At 45.6% G+C, this 13,477-nt stretch overlaps 1 protein-coding gene across 3 annotated transcripts; it reads left to right on the plus strand.

Annotated features, from left to right (window-relative positions):
- Nucleotides 1-627: 627 nt before the first annotated feature.
- LOC141469774 (C-terminal-binding protein 2) lies at nucleotides 628-13,015 on the plus strand. Of its 3 annotated transcripts, none has more exons than XM_074155472.1 (9): nucleotides 628-664; nucleotides 2,784-2,938; nucleotides 3,031-3,175; nucleotides 5,535-5,741; nucleotides 6,353-6,567; nucleotides 7,342-7,472; nucleotides 7,644-7,771; nucleotides 8,316-8,436; nucleotides 9,487-13,009. In XM_074155472.1, the coding sequence occupies exons 1-9, from the start codon at nucleotides 628-630 to the stop codon at nucleotides 9,656-9,658; spliced, it is 1,311 nt and encodes a 436-aa protein (XP_074011573.1). In that variant the 3' UTR covers nucleotides 9,659-13,009. The 3 variants fall into 3 exon arrangements, with proteins under 3 accessions (XP_074011573.1, XP_074011574.1, XP_074011572.1); XM_074155471.1 differs by lacking the exon at nucleotides 628-664 and adding an exon at nucleotides 1,951-2,156 and having other exon boundaries at nucleotides 9,487-13,015; XM_074155473.1 differs by lacking the exon at nucleotides 5,535-5,741.
- The last annotated feature ends 462 nt before the right edge of the window (nucleotides 13,016-13,477 follow it).

Raw genomic sequence — 13,477 nt, forward strand, 5'->3', positions numbered from 1 at the left:
AGGGAACTTGCTGTTTCTTGCCTGGGCTGGTGAATGAGAAGGGCTGGCTGCTCTCTTGGATCTGCAGCAGCAGGCTCCAGTGACTTGCAATCTCAAGAAACCCTGCCAGGAGAAGCCATGGAGGGGCCAGTATGTCTGAGCCCAGCTAAATTTAAGAGTCATCAGACCCAGTGAGCCTGAAAATATCACATTTTTCTAAGCACTTTCTACATTTTTATTGTCTGTATCTTTGCCAAACATTCTTACCTTGTTACTGTTTAACTGCCCTAGTCACCAGCTCACAGTTCCTGTTATCGCCACGTTGCCTTTTGCTCACCAAACCCCAACACCACAGCAGGAGAAAGGCCCACAGGCTTGTTAAAAAAAAACAGTGGTGTATCTGAATGGAATTTGGGAGCTATTGAAGAAAAGGGCCATGTTAAATTATATCAGTTGTATGGACTTCAGGTACATTCCTGTTTGTATAATAAATGGCTTGAATTTGTTCTTCAATAAACTGTACAACACTTGCTTAGTGCTGTTACTTCCCCTGCGCTTGTCCTGATTTATGTAGTGGATTCTCAGGGTGAATAACTTTTTCTCCCTTACCTGGACTAATCCTAAAGTTAACAGATGCTATGATGTGGTATGGGATCCGTTTACTTGATCAAGGGTTTTTTTCTACGTTGCCTGGGAAAGACGGCAAAAAAAACCTGATTTTGAGGCTTTTAGAGAGGCAAAGCTGGATATTGCATTGAACCTGGCTGTAGTCAGCAAAATGTATGTTGTCTTACATCGTGGTCAGGCACAGCAAGGGATGTGCCTCTTTTGATCAGGCTCTCCCAGGGACTTCGTGGTTTCTGGGGAACACAGTAAACAGCAAGATGTGCAAGGGAGGCGGGGGCAGAGACTTTACTCAGAGCTGACCATGCTGATTCTGTGCATTTAAATTTTCTTTTTCTGAATTTACTCTTGCTTGTGCTTGTTGTGCTTTCCTGAGGAAAGGTACATGATCTGGGATTTGTGGAAGGTACAGTCACGACATGCAAAGATGGGTCCCTGGGAAGCCAAGACCCTCCTCTCTGAATGGCAAACTTGCATCTCAAGCACCTGCTGAGGACTCGCTTACTTTGGACTAGACTTTAGTTCCCCTTTCCAAGAACCACTGCAGGGTTGAAGCAGAGCCAGGCACAAAGAGCCCATGTTCTCAGCTTTGGCCAGGCCTCCAGCGTCTCTTTTCTGCAGGCACAAGGCAGTAATGAACAGTCCCCTTTCTTTAGCCTGTGCCAGAAACTCCGTGTCATTGACTTTCTGAGAATTGGAGACATCTTGGATCTTTACAGGCTGCACTGCTTCCTCTCATTGCTGCTTTTCATTCCTGCCCTTCCACGAGAGTTCATGTGCTTCCCTGTCAAGAGTGCTGAGATGTCAGGGGCCTCAGGGGACACACGGGAACATGTCACAGGCCCCCACTCACAAGATGATCCACCGCGGTGGTGCTGGAGGGCTGAAGGGCCTAAAATGGCAGCGTGGCCTAGCTGGGCTTTCTGTCTTCTCCGTTTCTGGACGCGGGGTCCTGCCTCCACTGGCACAACACACACAGGGAACAGAGGGCCCCCCCCCCGGAGCAGGCTCGATGTCCCTTGCCCTGCGCTTGCCCGGCCGGTCGCTGCTGGGGCCGTGCTCTGAAGGAAGGGCACAAGGGCCCGCGTGGTTTTCCCCCACTTGTGTGAGCGTCTGTCAGGGCCTTTGGAGGTTCAGATCCCGGGGCTCGGAGAGGCGTCTCTCTGCGGCAGCGGCAGCTCTTCCCACGCCCACCACTCGGGGCTCCCAGGAGGGCTGGCGGAGAGTCCCCGGCCGAGCGGGCCCGGGGCGAGGCGGCAGCCGCGCTGGGCCCCCGTGCCCCGCCGCCCGCCGGGCCTCCTTCGCCGCAAAGGTCTGTGGGGCGGCGGTAGGCGCGGGGCGGAAGCGGAAGCGGAAGCGAGCGGAGCCTCAGGCCGCGGCGCCTCTGTGGCGGCAGGGCCTCTGGGCCGCGGCCCGGCCCTTCCGCTTCCTCCCGGGAGCCGGCGGCGGCGAGTGACGGGCGTCCCTGCGCAGCGCTGAGGGGCGGCGCGGCCCGGGGCGGCCCATGGACCGGCACAAAGTGAAGCGGCAGCGGCTGGACCGGATCTGCGAAGGTGAGGCGGGGCGGGCAAGCAGCGGCGGCGGCGCCTGGGACCGCGCCCGGCAGCGGCCCAGCGCTCGGGCGATGGGGAGTAGTGCAGCCGCAGCGGCCCGCCTCGCTGTGGCGGGAGCCCTGTCCGGCCGGCGGCGAGCAGGGCTGCGGGCAGCTGGCCCGAGTCCTTTGGCCGCGGGCGGGCCCCCGCGGGGGCGCTAGTGCAATGGCTGCCGGAGCCCTACGAACGTAGGAGTTGTTCTGCTCACTTCAGGGAGGAAATAGAGCCGGCGTCCGAGCGTGCTGCAGTGGGAGAGGGGGCAGGTCAGCGGGGAGTTGGCCTGGAGCGGGTTTATAACTGGTTTCAGGAGCCAAGACTTAGATGGCGTGCTTCTGAGGGCACCGCCTCTATTGTCTCCTTATTAATAAAACATGCTTTATTTTTCTTTATATAGTCGTGGCAGAGTATGTGTTTTTTTCCCCTACCTTCATTTCCCTGTGTTTGTTTCCTTTTTATCTCTTTTGTTTTTACTAACTCCTTCCTAAATACTATAGAACTCTAACAGAACTAGTGACTTGTTGGACTAGCAAATGAGGGTTCCAGAACTCTTGCCTTTCATGTAATCGCTCCTGCTGACTTTCCTGACAGGCATACGGCCTCCTATCGTGAATGGCCCGATGCCAGCACGGCCACTGGTTGCACTCCTGGATGGACGAGATTGCACCGTGGAGATGCCCATCTTGAAGGATGTTGCTACAGTGGCGTTTTGTGATGCTCAGTCAACTCAGGAAATCCATGAAAAGGTGCGCAAGAAAATTTGCAAGTATTCAGACACAGAGCTCTGCCTCTGAGAGTAACCAAAGCAGAGACTGATTTGGACTTGGTTTTGTTGTAGGTGCTGAATGAGGCAGTAGGAGCTCTGATGTATCACACCATTACGCTTTCTCGTCAGGATCTGGAGAAATTCAAAGCCCTCAGGGTCATTGTGCGTATTGGCAGTGGCTATGACAATGTTGACATCAAATCTGCGGCAGAATTAGGTATGATGACAACATTAGGGCTCTGTTGCGATCAGAACTGAATGTGAAGTAGAACTCTGCACGTGTTTTTCAGTTTTATAGCTGAGTGCATTTAAAACCTTTTATGTAAAAAGATCTGGAGCTGCTTAGTCTCAGGCATCTTTAGGAAGCTGACCAATATCGGAGCTGGTAGGTGGCTTGAAAGAAAGATTCTCAGTTCTCAGAATGCTTTGCTGTAGGTGTCAGGGTCTTTGCTACTGCTTGGGATTCAGAAACCTGAATACAGTGTCTAGATAACTTTTGGTGAGGCAGCTTTGTGGTGTTTGTGGAGAAAGATCTTAGCAAACTGGTGTCTGAAAGCAGCCTGCAAATGCTGATGCAGGATAAACTCACTGTAAATGTTCAGTAAGTGAGTTTTTTATATGCAGGTAGGTTCTGATTCAACATTTTATTAGTGATCCCTTTAGAGACCTAGGCATGTGAAGAGTCTTTGGATCAGGTGACAAAAAGCTGCTATTTATTAAACGTATGGCAGTGAGACTTTTGGACCTTGTAGTCTTCTAGGTGAGGTGGATCATCTAAGTACTCTCCCCATTCTTCTTTAGGTTTGTGTCAGTGGTTTGAAACCTTTCTTAATGTAATGCAGATCAGATTAAGTTTAAATCAAATGCAAGTATTTATATATAAAATTGAAATAGGCATTACAATTTCCAGATTGATAAGAACAGATGAATTGCAAATAAATGAAGAGTGCTTATTTGTCTAGTGCTTGAATTAGGTCTAAAGAGTTTTCTCTCTGGGTGATTCAACTGAATAGTCTCAAGAGTTCCTGGCGAGGTCTTTGACTCTTATCCAGCCATTACATTTTTGGGCTCAGTTTGGAACCTAATCTACTCTTAGGGTTCTCTACTTAAAATCACCATCCATATCTTTGATTCATTCAGATTGAGAGCTTTCCCTTTTCCCCCACTCCACACTCATTAACCCAAGGAAAAATGGGTCAAAGTTCTTTCACCGTCAGACTGCTGCTTACCGCTTTTGCTTTGGAGCAAAATGATGATGACCCTTATGCGTGGCCGGATTTGCTTTTTCATGGACAATTAATGATTATTTTCGTGCTTAGCCAGGCCCTTTAATTCATTCTGAGGTAAGATACTGTTCCTTATGTGTTCTGAATCTTCAAATCAGACCAAAGGGCTGTTGTGTGTGTTTCTGTTTCCTTATATTTAGGCATAGTATTGCATGTAAACATAAATTTGTATCTAGCTGTGTAAGAGATGAATGCACGTGGCTTGTTTGAAGTTGAATGAGATGGTAACCAGTGAGATTAAAAGAAGTTACATTTCCATTTCTCCCCTCCTCATGTCATCCAGGTTGTCTGTGTGGCATTATGTTGTAATTGCAAAGGATTTGATAGAGGAAAGGAGTCAGATATCTGGGACTGTATGTGGCCATTGCTCTCCTAGTTCTCTTGGGAGAGCGTGGTCTAAGTTTAGTCGAATCTCTCCTCTGTAATAGACTCATAAAAGAGTGATGCATTTCTGAATTTTATGTGCCTTCAACCATTGCCTAGATTTTAATTCCTTTTTGTTTCTTTGTTGGTTTGTTGAATGAAGGATAGCAGCAGTGATGGTGCCAGCTCCACCCCCCCTTTTTTTTTTTCCTTTTCGTAGACTGCTCAGGAATTACTAGATTTTGCTACGTTTTTCCATCTTTCCCTTTCCTGACAATAATTTATTCTTCCAAGACCTCAACTCTGTGTGCATTAGTAATCTACCTGATAGTTCTAACCATGGGTTTTATGGTCCCTTGTGGTTATTCCAGAGTGGGAGTGTTATGTGTTGCTATTTTTAAGCCTAACTTCAAATGGATTTAGAGAGGCTCCTGTGGCTTCTCTCTGCATTTAATGAGTTAGTTACTTATTGTTGCTCCTGGGGAAGCTGGTGCTTGCAGTGAGCATCTGGACTGTGAGGCATGAAAGAGCTCAACCATCTGTCTTAACTCTTCTACAGTCTGCCAGTTAATCTGTTAGGAGTATCTCTGGAATGAGTGCATCTTTTTGGATGCAGGTCTTCTAAAACAGTCAGTTTGTTGAATCACTTGTATGACCCAGTTTTCTCCTATCAGCCTGTTGGGTTTTTTTCTGGTGCGTGTATCAATCAAAGGGGTATTTATAAGGAAAGAATGGTATTTCCTTGGGGTTAAAAAGCTGGTTGGGTGGATCTGTGTTGCTGTAGAATGAGCTTCTGAAATGAATCTTGTGTTTCTTGGCAGTAGTTCTGGAGCACTGAATTGTCTTTCAGCGCTTATGCCTGAACAGCTCTATGTTGGTTTAACGTTGTGATGCTAAAAATCTCATATGACCTCTATGGCTTTGTAGGCATTGCAGTTTGCAACATCCCTTCCTCCTCAGTAGAGGAGACTGCTGACTCCACCCTCTGCCACATCTTGAACCTCTATCGCCGTGTTACTTGGCTACATCAGGCGATGCGGGAAGGGAATCGAGCCTCCAGTGTAGAACAGATTCGAGAGGTGGCTGGAGGCGCTGTGCGTATCCGTGGGGAGACTTTGGGCATCATTGGACTAGGTAAGTGATGGGAATTGTTAGATCGAAAAATGAACCGTGAAAGTTTTTGGGAAGCTAAGAGTCGTAGACTGAAAAAGGTGATAATTTTGTAGCTGTTTGTTGTGAAACACACTGACTCATAAGGAATGTTAGTGCCCTATTCTGTGATGCTGGATATCTTCAAGAGTTGGGTGTATGTCATGGGATTGGGGACTTTTTTCTCATATTCAAATGGCTAGAAGAATTGGCATATTCAGACAGATCTCAATGACTGTTTCCCTGTGTGCTAGGCTCTGTATCAGTAACAAAGCCGCCTGAAAGCTATCAATTCTTTCTCGAGGTTCTTGTAATCAGATTATTATTGCCTCTGACTCAGGGTCCAGATTTGGTTTGAAAAACAGCTCCTTCTAGGCTAAGCTCTGACTATTGCATGGGGAAGGACTAGAATTAGACACATGGGATCAGCACAGAATAACCTCCTGGATCCCTGTGTCAATCTGACGGGTTTCCAGGGCTTCAGTACCTTGGGCCCTGGCAGTAAACTCCAGTGTAGGCTCCCAGTCTGCCCCAGTATCTTGTCTTTAAAATTTGTTTTACCTTTCCTTGATGATTGTGGGTTTTCTTTTGTGAAGGCCGAGTTGGACAGGCAGTGGCTCTGCGAGCCAAGTCCTTTGGCTTCAACGTGATTTTCTATGATCCCTATCTGCCGGATGGAGTGGAGCGATCCTTGGGTTTACAACGAGTAGGAACCCTGCAGGATCTACTAATGCACAGCGATTGCATCACATTGCACTGCAGCCTGAATGAACATAACCATCACCTCATCAATGACTTCACTATTAAACAGGTGCAGCAGGAGCTTGATTTCCCCCACAGAGCACTGTGGAAATGAATGCAAACAGAAACTGCTGCTTTCACAGAGGCTGAGAGCGTGTGAATCCTGCTGCCTCTGTCGTGTGCCTCCAGCTGCCTTTGGAGGCTGGGAGCGTGTGGATCCGGGTGCTTGTGCTTTGTGCTGTATAGAATTTCACGTTAAGAGAAGAATAGGATTGGCTCTTTTTGCCAAGTAATTTCATTTATAAAGAATGTTTTAGGTGATTCAATAATTTCAAATTACCTTTAAAATGCATAATTGACTCTGCTGTTTAGAGCCAGATGTGGTGTGGTTGGGACTATAAGTTTCTTTGCACAGCTCTGCCAAAGCCTCTCTGCCTAAGCCCACTGCAAAGTCAGTCTCGGGCTCTACTCCACTAGTCTATGAATTCAGTGGTTTCATGAGAGACATCTGGACATAGTAGTCCAGTTTCGTATAGCTGGATACTTGATTCATGTCCTCTTTCTTTTTTAATGTAGTAGGATGAATATGGAGTGTAGAACTTGAGAGGTCCGCTTTTGCCCTCGTTGTCGTGTGGTTTTGTTTGTTCATTTTTAAAGCAATTTCTCAAGCATTGCTTGCAGGCATTTCCCCTGTGGTTAGCTTTGCAGTGAGAGCACTCCTAGTTCGTCCAGGCCTCATCTAATCACTGCAGGCTCCTGCTTATTTCCAGTAGACTTCCCAAGATTCACTTAGCTTCCATGAAAAGTCTCATTCTCAACCCACTTAATATTTTTCTTCTTCCAGATGCGCCAGGGCTGCTTCTTAGTGAACACAGCCCGGGGAGGGCTGGTAGATGAGAAAGCATTAGCACAAGCCTTGAAAGAGGGGAGAATCAGAGGAACAGCATTGGATGTGCACGAGTCTGAGCCTTTCAGGTAATGCTACACCTGCATGCCTCTGCTGTCCTGTGACTCACTACACTGGATGATCCTGTTGTTTTTTTGTTATTTGAGTTACAGTGATTCCCAAGAGGACAGATGAGGTTATCACTGCTGGAGAGAAACCACTTTTTTTTTTTTTTTTTTTTTTTTTCCCCCTCCCCACAGCTTTGCTCAGGGGCCCTTAAAAGATGCACCCAACGTGATCTGCACCCCTCACACTGCCTGGTACAGTGAGCAGGCTTCCATTGAGTCCAGAGAAGATGCAGCTAAAGAGATCCGCAGAGCTATTACAGGTAATGAGGAAGACTGTGTGCTCTGCAGCTGCTGCTGAATTAGTATTCTTTTGTTACGTTGCTGCAAGGATTATGATAATTGTTCTGAAAACTCAGACTCAGTCACTGGTTTCTGGAACTGGAGCATAAGTTGATAGTTGTCTCTTTGCCTTCTGAGAACCTTGTAACTAATGCCGGAGTGGTGCTTTCCCTCCCTGGAAAAGCTTTGTACCCAGTACCTCTTCCAAATCCTTTGGAACAGTTATACTGTACACCTCTTTTCTGGAGTAGTACATATTGTCTCTTGGGGAAAGTGAGGTTTCACAATTGCGGTTTCTGGCCAGTAATTTCCACAAGATCACAGAAGAGGGAAGGAAGGATCCATTTATTTTCTTCTCCAGAGACCAGTTGTCAGAGGAGTCTCCCCAGCCCAGTGTTATCCTGTGGAGGTAGATGGAAAAGATGTTGCACATTTTCATTCTATTTTCCTTTGTAAATGCTTCAGGGAATGAGCCCCTCCTACTTGTGTCCTGGTTTTTTTTTGTCATTCTTGGCGCTCTTGCAGGTCACATACCTGATGCTTTGAGGAACTGTGTTAATAAGGAGTACTTGCTGTTAGCAGCTCAGTGGTCCAGTATTGATCCTGCAACTGTCCATCCAGAACTCAATGGAGCTGCAGCTTACAGGTGAGACACGTAGGTTGTCCAAAGTTACCGCTTCCAGGGCTATCTTCCTACTGAAGTAGGCAAACATCCCTCTTTGGGTTTGAGAACTGCTTGTACTTGCATGCAGGTATGTTTCTGTTCCTATATACTATGTATATGAGCTCTTCCCAGAATCTTAACAGCAGCACTCCTGAAGCTGTACTAGGATTTAACATTTACTTGGTCATATTTAGTTCCAGCTGCATACTGGTGAATTTTTCCAAATCCTTGCAAGCCCTGCCCAAATGTAAGAAAGCCTGCTGAGTGCTTGAAAAGAGGTCTGGATCTTAACATTTAGAAGTTGTGCGTATCATTAGGGCTGTATAAACAAAGCACAGTTCTTATCTGTAGCCCAAATATGGACTATTTAAAGAGACATTGTCCAGTGGATTTGGGCAGTGGCCTAAATAGGGTGTATTTCTGTTTATTTGTCTGTTACAGGCCTGCCAAGTGATTGTGGGCAGGTTGCTTCCCTTCTGTTTTTCTCTCATCTGCAAAGTAGGAAATACATTCTTTTCCCTTCTCTGAGACTGCAGAGGTTCAAACATATTTATGGAGAAGGCAGAATGGAAGAATGGTTCATTGGCAATTTATGAGTATCACTCTCCTGTTTTTCATCTTAGATCTAGCTGGTTTATTAGTTCAACTCCTTACTTTTTCTGTCTTACAGCCCAGTGAAGGATAACTGGCAGCTCTCACTCCTCCTGCTGTTGAGGAGGGAATTCCAGCTCTTCAGGGTACCTTCATACAGTGCCTCATGCTGTTTTCCACTGGAGATAAACGTTGTACCTGTTTTCCAAATGCTTACTATGTGACCTGAGACAATCTCTGCCTGCCTGAGAACAGGGGTCATTTGGTATTAGGATATCACTGCCACTCTTCAGCTCCAGAGACTTTTCCTGTGTTCAATCTCGGAGCATTTCTGTTAGAAAGAGGGATTCGTGTTCAGCAGGTGCCTGAGGGCACAGCTCCTTTCCCCTTGTGTAAGTCTGTTGGGCAAGTTGGTAATTTCTCTGTTTCTGTTGGTTTTAGGTTTCCTCCAGGAGTAGTGGGAGTAGCCACCCCTGGGCTACCAGAGCCGCCAGTGGTGGAAGGGATCGTAGCTCATGGGATCCCATCTGTTTCTCACTCTGCACCACGTACCCCTTCCCCGGGAGAGACGAGCAAACTGGATGCCGACAGAGAGATTCCTGCTGACCAATAGCAGCATCTTTCTCTCCTCTCCTCTGGCAGCAGAAAAAAGTAGGAGGGTTTCTCCTCCTAGGACCTTCTTTAACACCCTACAGAGACTATTTCCTGTTCATACGGGACGGGAGAATGCATTTCATTACTGGCAAACTTTAGCTCTTGCCTTTATTTTGTAACCCTTTAGTTTTAATCTCTCAATGAATCTTTCTCCTTCTCTGGGGCAGGGCAGCAGTGACCTTGCCTCCTCTCGGAAATACTTGGTTTAACCAATGATTTTTCCCATGTGTCTGCCTCGGTTGTCTGTGGCAGGGAACTGTCCTTGTGCACTTGGAAACAGAAGCAGAGCTGCCTGATCAGGGATGGCCCTCGGTGTTCCTGACACCAGACTTCAGTGCACACTTTTCAGTTGTGACTTGCAGCTTAAGTTTAATTTGGCTGAACCTCTCTAAGTGCAGGCATGGGGAATATTAGAAAAATATTAGTGAATTGGAGAAGTTGTGACTATTGTCTTTATTATGCCCTTGGTAGAATGCAGCCTAGGCTCAGCTCTGTGTATTACTTTGCTTGTTTTAATTAAGATTTCCTGTGAGAACAGACATAGCACAGGCATTGCTAGTTCTTGACCATACAAAGTTTTGTCTATGCAGTACTAGGCCTGAAGTTAAAAGCAACAGTCTCAAGGCCAGCCTTGTGAATAATTTGGAAGGGAGTAAAATGTCATCAAATGTGTTCTGGTGGCCACTGTGTTTGTGAAGCTTCAGAATAGTATGCCCCGGAGTCCATGTAACTTGGAGAAGGCAAGAGAATGTGGAAATGGGAAAAACTTGGACTGGGAGACAGCAAGTGGCAATTATTTGCAGCTTTGGTTGCTGGTTCCTCACACACAGTATGGCCACATTTGTCCACAAGGTGTCTGTCATGTTAGAATTCTAACCTTTGTGCTACAGTGGGTTTTTTTGGTGGTGTGGTGTTTTTTTTTTTTTTTTTTGGCGTAGCTCCATCAACTAAAAATAACATACCAGTGCTAGCGACACTTTCTCTGTGCTGATGGAGAAGGCAGCTTTTAACAATTGACCAAATTACTTCAGCTCTGCCAGCATATACTCATCTCCAGTAGCGGGCAGGGCAAGACAGTGGGTTTCCACACCATGCTTTGTGATGCTAAAGGAGAAAACATTCTCAGCTTGTCAGCTGAAGCCAAGGCAGGATTGCTGCTCTCAAGTCTTTTCCCATTTCCCAAATGATTGAATATGAATCACTTCTTTGAGGGGTATGGAGTCTTCAGCAAAATAGGTTCCACAGGAGAAGATTTTCCTTAATTCCAGATCTTCCTTTAATTTAATCTTGTTACACTTTAGTTACAGCCTTTCCATGCACAAGATGTAACAATCCTGACTGATTTGTTCATGTTGTGTGGGTACATTACAGTAGGGGCTATCTGGGAGGCATACCTTACGCGTGGGTCTGTCTGCCTCCCTCAGTTTTTCCCTCGGTGTGTGTCTGTGACTGGAACCTGAACAGCTGGGAACAGACTGAAAATACACCTTGAGGTGTGGACAAATTCCTCTTTTTAGGCTGTTAAGAGTTTGGGAAGCTGAGGAAAGCTTTCGCAGTCACCAAGTTTTCAGTTTTTTTGCTGGTTTTAAATTTTTCTCCAATACTGTCTTTGTATAATGGCTTACTACTGATACAGTGAAGTGATTCATTCCTTTCTCCTCCACCCTCTCACTCTCCCCCAGCAATTTAAGAAAGGAAAATAGGCAAGAAGTAAACTCCAGGTGTTTTCTTACAGATTTTACACTTTAACTGTTTAGCATTAGTGAGATGATATTAGTTCTCTAGTGCTGAGTGTCTTTTTTGATAAGGTATTTGTCTCGGTGAAGGTTCTTGGCTTCTGTGTTTTCATGGATGATGCTGATGCTACTTAATTCATATACCTCCTTGGCTGCTCAGGTTTAGCAGATCGGACTGGGACTGGTGGTAGGCACAAGTTACAGAAGAACTTTTTCTGAACAAAAGCTTAGAGCTCAGAAGCACTTTGATTGCAGCTGTACCTAAAATAACCAGCAGCACTTTCCTGAGTTCTCTTATCTCTAGGAAATCTAAATTTTACAAGCTACTAGCTCAGAAAGCTGTTCTGACAGGCAGATGGAAAAAGTTTTCAGGGACTGAGAGCTTGTCTTCTGTCTGTCACCGCTTTAGGTAAGCAGCCTGTCAATAACTACTCTGTCCTTGTTTGCTGCTGAAAATTCCCACCCTGCTTAAAAGTTCAGGTCTCTGATTATTTTGTGGTAAGGGGCTTCTCGTCATGAGCTTTGTGAATACAGAGGATTGGAGTACATTGACTTTGTCTCTTCTAGAGCACAATGCAAGAAAAATTTATTTTTTTAAAAGAGGCAGCAATTTTTTTTTCTTCTTAACTGCAAGTATCTCTATAGACTGGTCAAATAACTGAGCAGAGGAAGAGTGGAAAGATCTCATTTGGGGGACACAAGTTTCTCAATTCTTATTTTTGGTGCCTAGATATACTGGTGACTAGGAAGCATAGGAATGAAATAATTTATGTCATAAGAAACATTTCCAGTTATGGGTACTAAGGAGTTGAAGCTGACAGCACTGGTAGTGGCTCTGTTCTGTCCAACACTATGTTGGCTTGTGATTGGGTATGAAGGCAATTTTCCCCTTGATTAAAGCTACAGCAGAAAAGGTTTAGGTAAAAATGAACAGAACCCTTATCAAGACCTGAAAGAAGGACTTTCTTTGTGCTTATAGAATTCCTCTGCCTGTATGCCATTGGTACCTCTGCTTACAGACTGAACCTGTTCTCACCAGACGAAGGCTGTTCCGAACAGATTGCTCAAAGGAAAATTGACCAGAACTAAAGTACCCTGTGGTCTGCTCCATCCCCTGGGTGCCACGTCCTTTGTTAGCACTCTCCTGTCTGATACGCTGACTCACAGCTCCCTTCCCAGGCTCAGCGCAGTGTACAGGAGTGGAAGGATTTTTTTTTTTTTTTTTAAATGCCTTCATTCAGAACTAGCGCAGAGCTTTAATCCCAAAGAACAGAAGTCTCCCAGGGTGAGGCAGGAGTGCTCTAGCTGCACTAATCTGCTTACAGGAGGTGCTCACACTGTCCCAAGGTACATTCTGTTTGTCAGGGTCACTGCTGCTGACCAGCTTTTTTATAGAGGACTCAGAGTTTCAGAAATATATTTTTGTAGACAATGACTAAACTGTGAAACATTGAAATAAAGCATGTAAACAAAAACTTACAGCACTGTCCTCTGTACAGATGTTTTTCTCACTTCAGTTCTCTCCTGACTCATTAGAAAATGTTTGATTACTTCTTGGATATATTTTAATAAAGTTCTCCAAAGAACATGGCTGCTGTCTATGGAAGGGGTGGCCTTAGATACAATATTTAAGGGGAGGGTTGAAAACCTGTACAGCCGACTCTGCGTCAATCCTGCTTTTCTCAAAGTAGGTAAGTTGGATCTTCCACACATCAGCTGCTCTGGCAAGTGCCTTTCTTTGGATTCTGGAGCAAGGACCATTGATCGAGGCTGGGATGGTAGCGGACTGGAGAAGAAGCCATCTTCAGTGGTCAAGAGACAGCTTTGGTTGTAGCCTCGTGGTTGCTTACATGAGTTCTCACAAGCTGAAATTGCAGTAGCTGGTTTTGCAGCCTTTTAAGTATGTAGTAGCTGTCTTCACCCTTTTACAGTAAGATAGTATTTGAAATTAATACACAAAATTAGCCCTTGAAACTAATTTTTCTAACATCTAGTAAAAGTCAGTGCAACAGAATTAGCATAGAAAAGTGGTTAGGTATTTC

Source organism: Numenius arquata, chromosome 11 (genome assembly GCF_964106895.1).
Source record: "Numenius arquata chromosome 11, bNumArq3.hap1.1, whole genome shotgun sequence".
Lineage (NCBI taxonomy): Eukaryota > Metazoa > Chordata > Aves > Charadriiformes > Scolopacidae > Numenius > Numenius arquata.

What these genes read in the sequence shown, in the direction of transcription:
- LOC141469774 (XM_074155471.1), top strand. Translation starts at nt 2,108, where the DNA reads ATGGACCGGCACAAAGTGAAGCGGCAGCGGCTGGACCGGATCTGCGAA. An exon ending in CAAATCTGCGGCAGAATTAG is followed by an intron (nt 3,176 to 5,534) that starts GTATGATGACAA and finishes ATGGCTTTGTAG; the next exon opens with GCATTGCAGTTTGCAACATC. An exon ending in CACGAGTCTGAGCCTTTCAG is followed by an intron (nt 7,473 to 7,643) that starts GTAATGCTACAC and finishes CCCTCCCCACAG; the next exon opens with CTTTGCTCAGGGGCCCTTAA.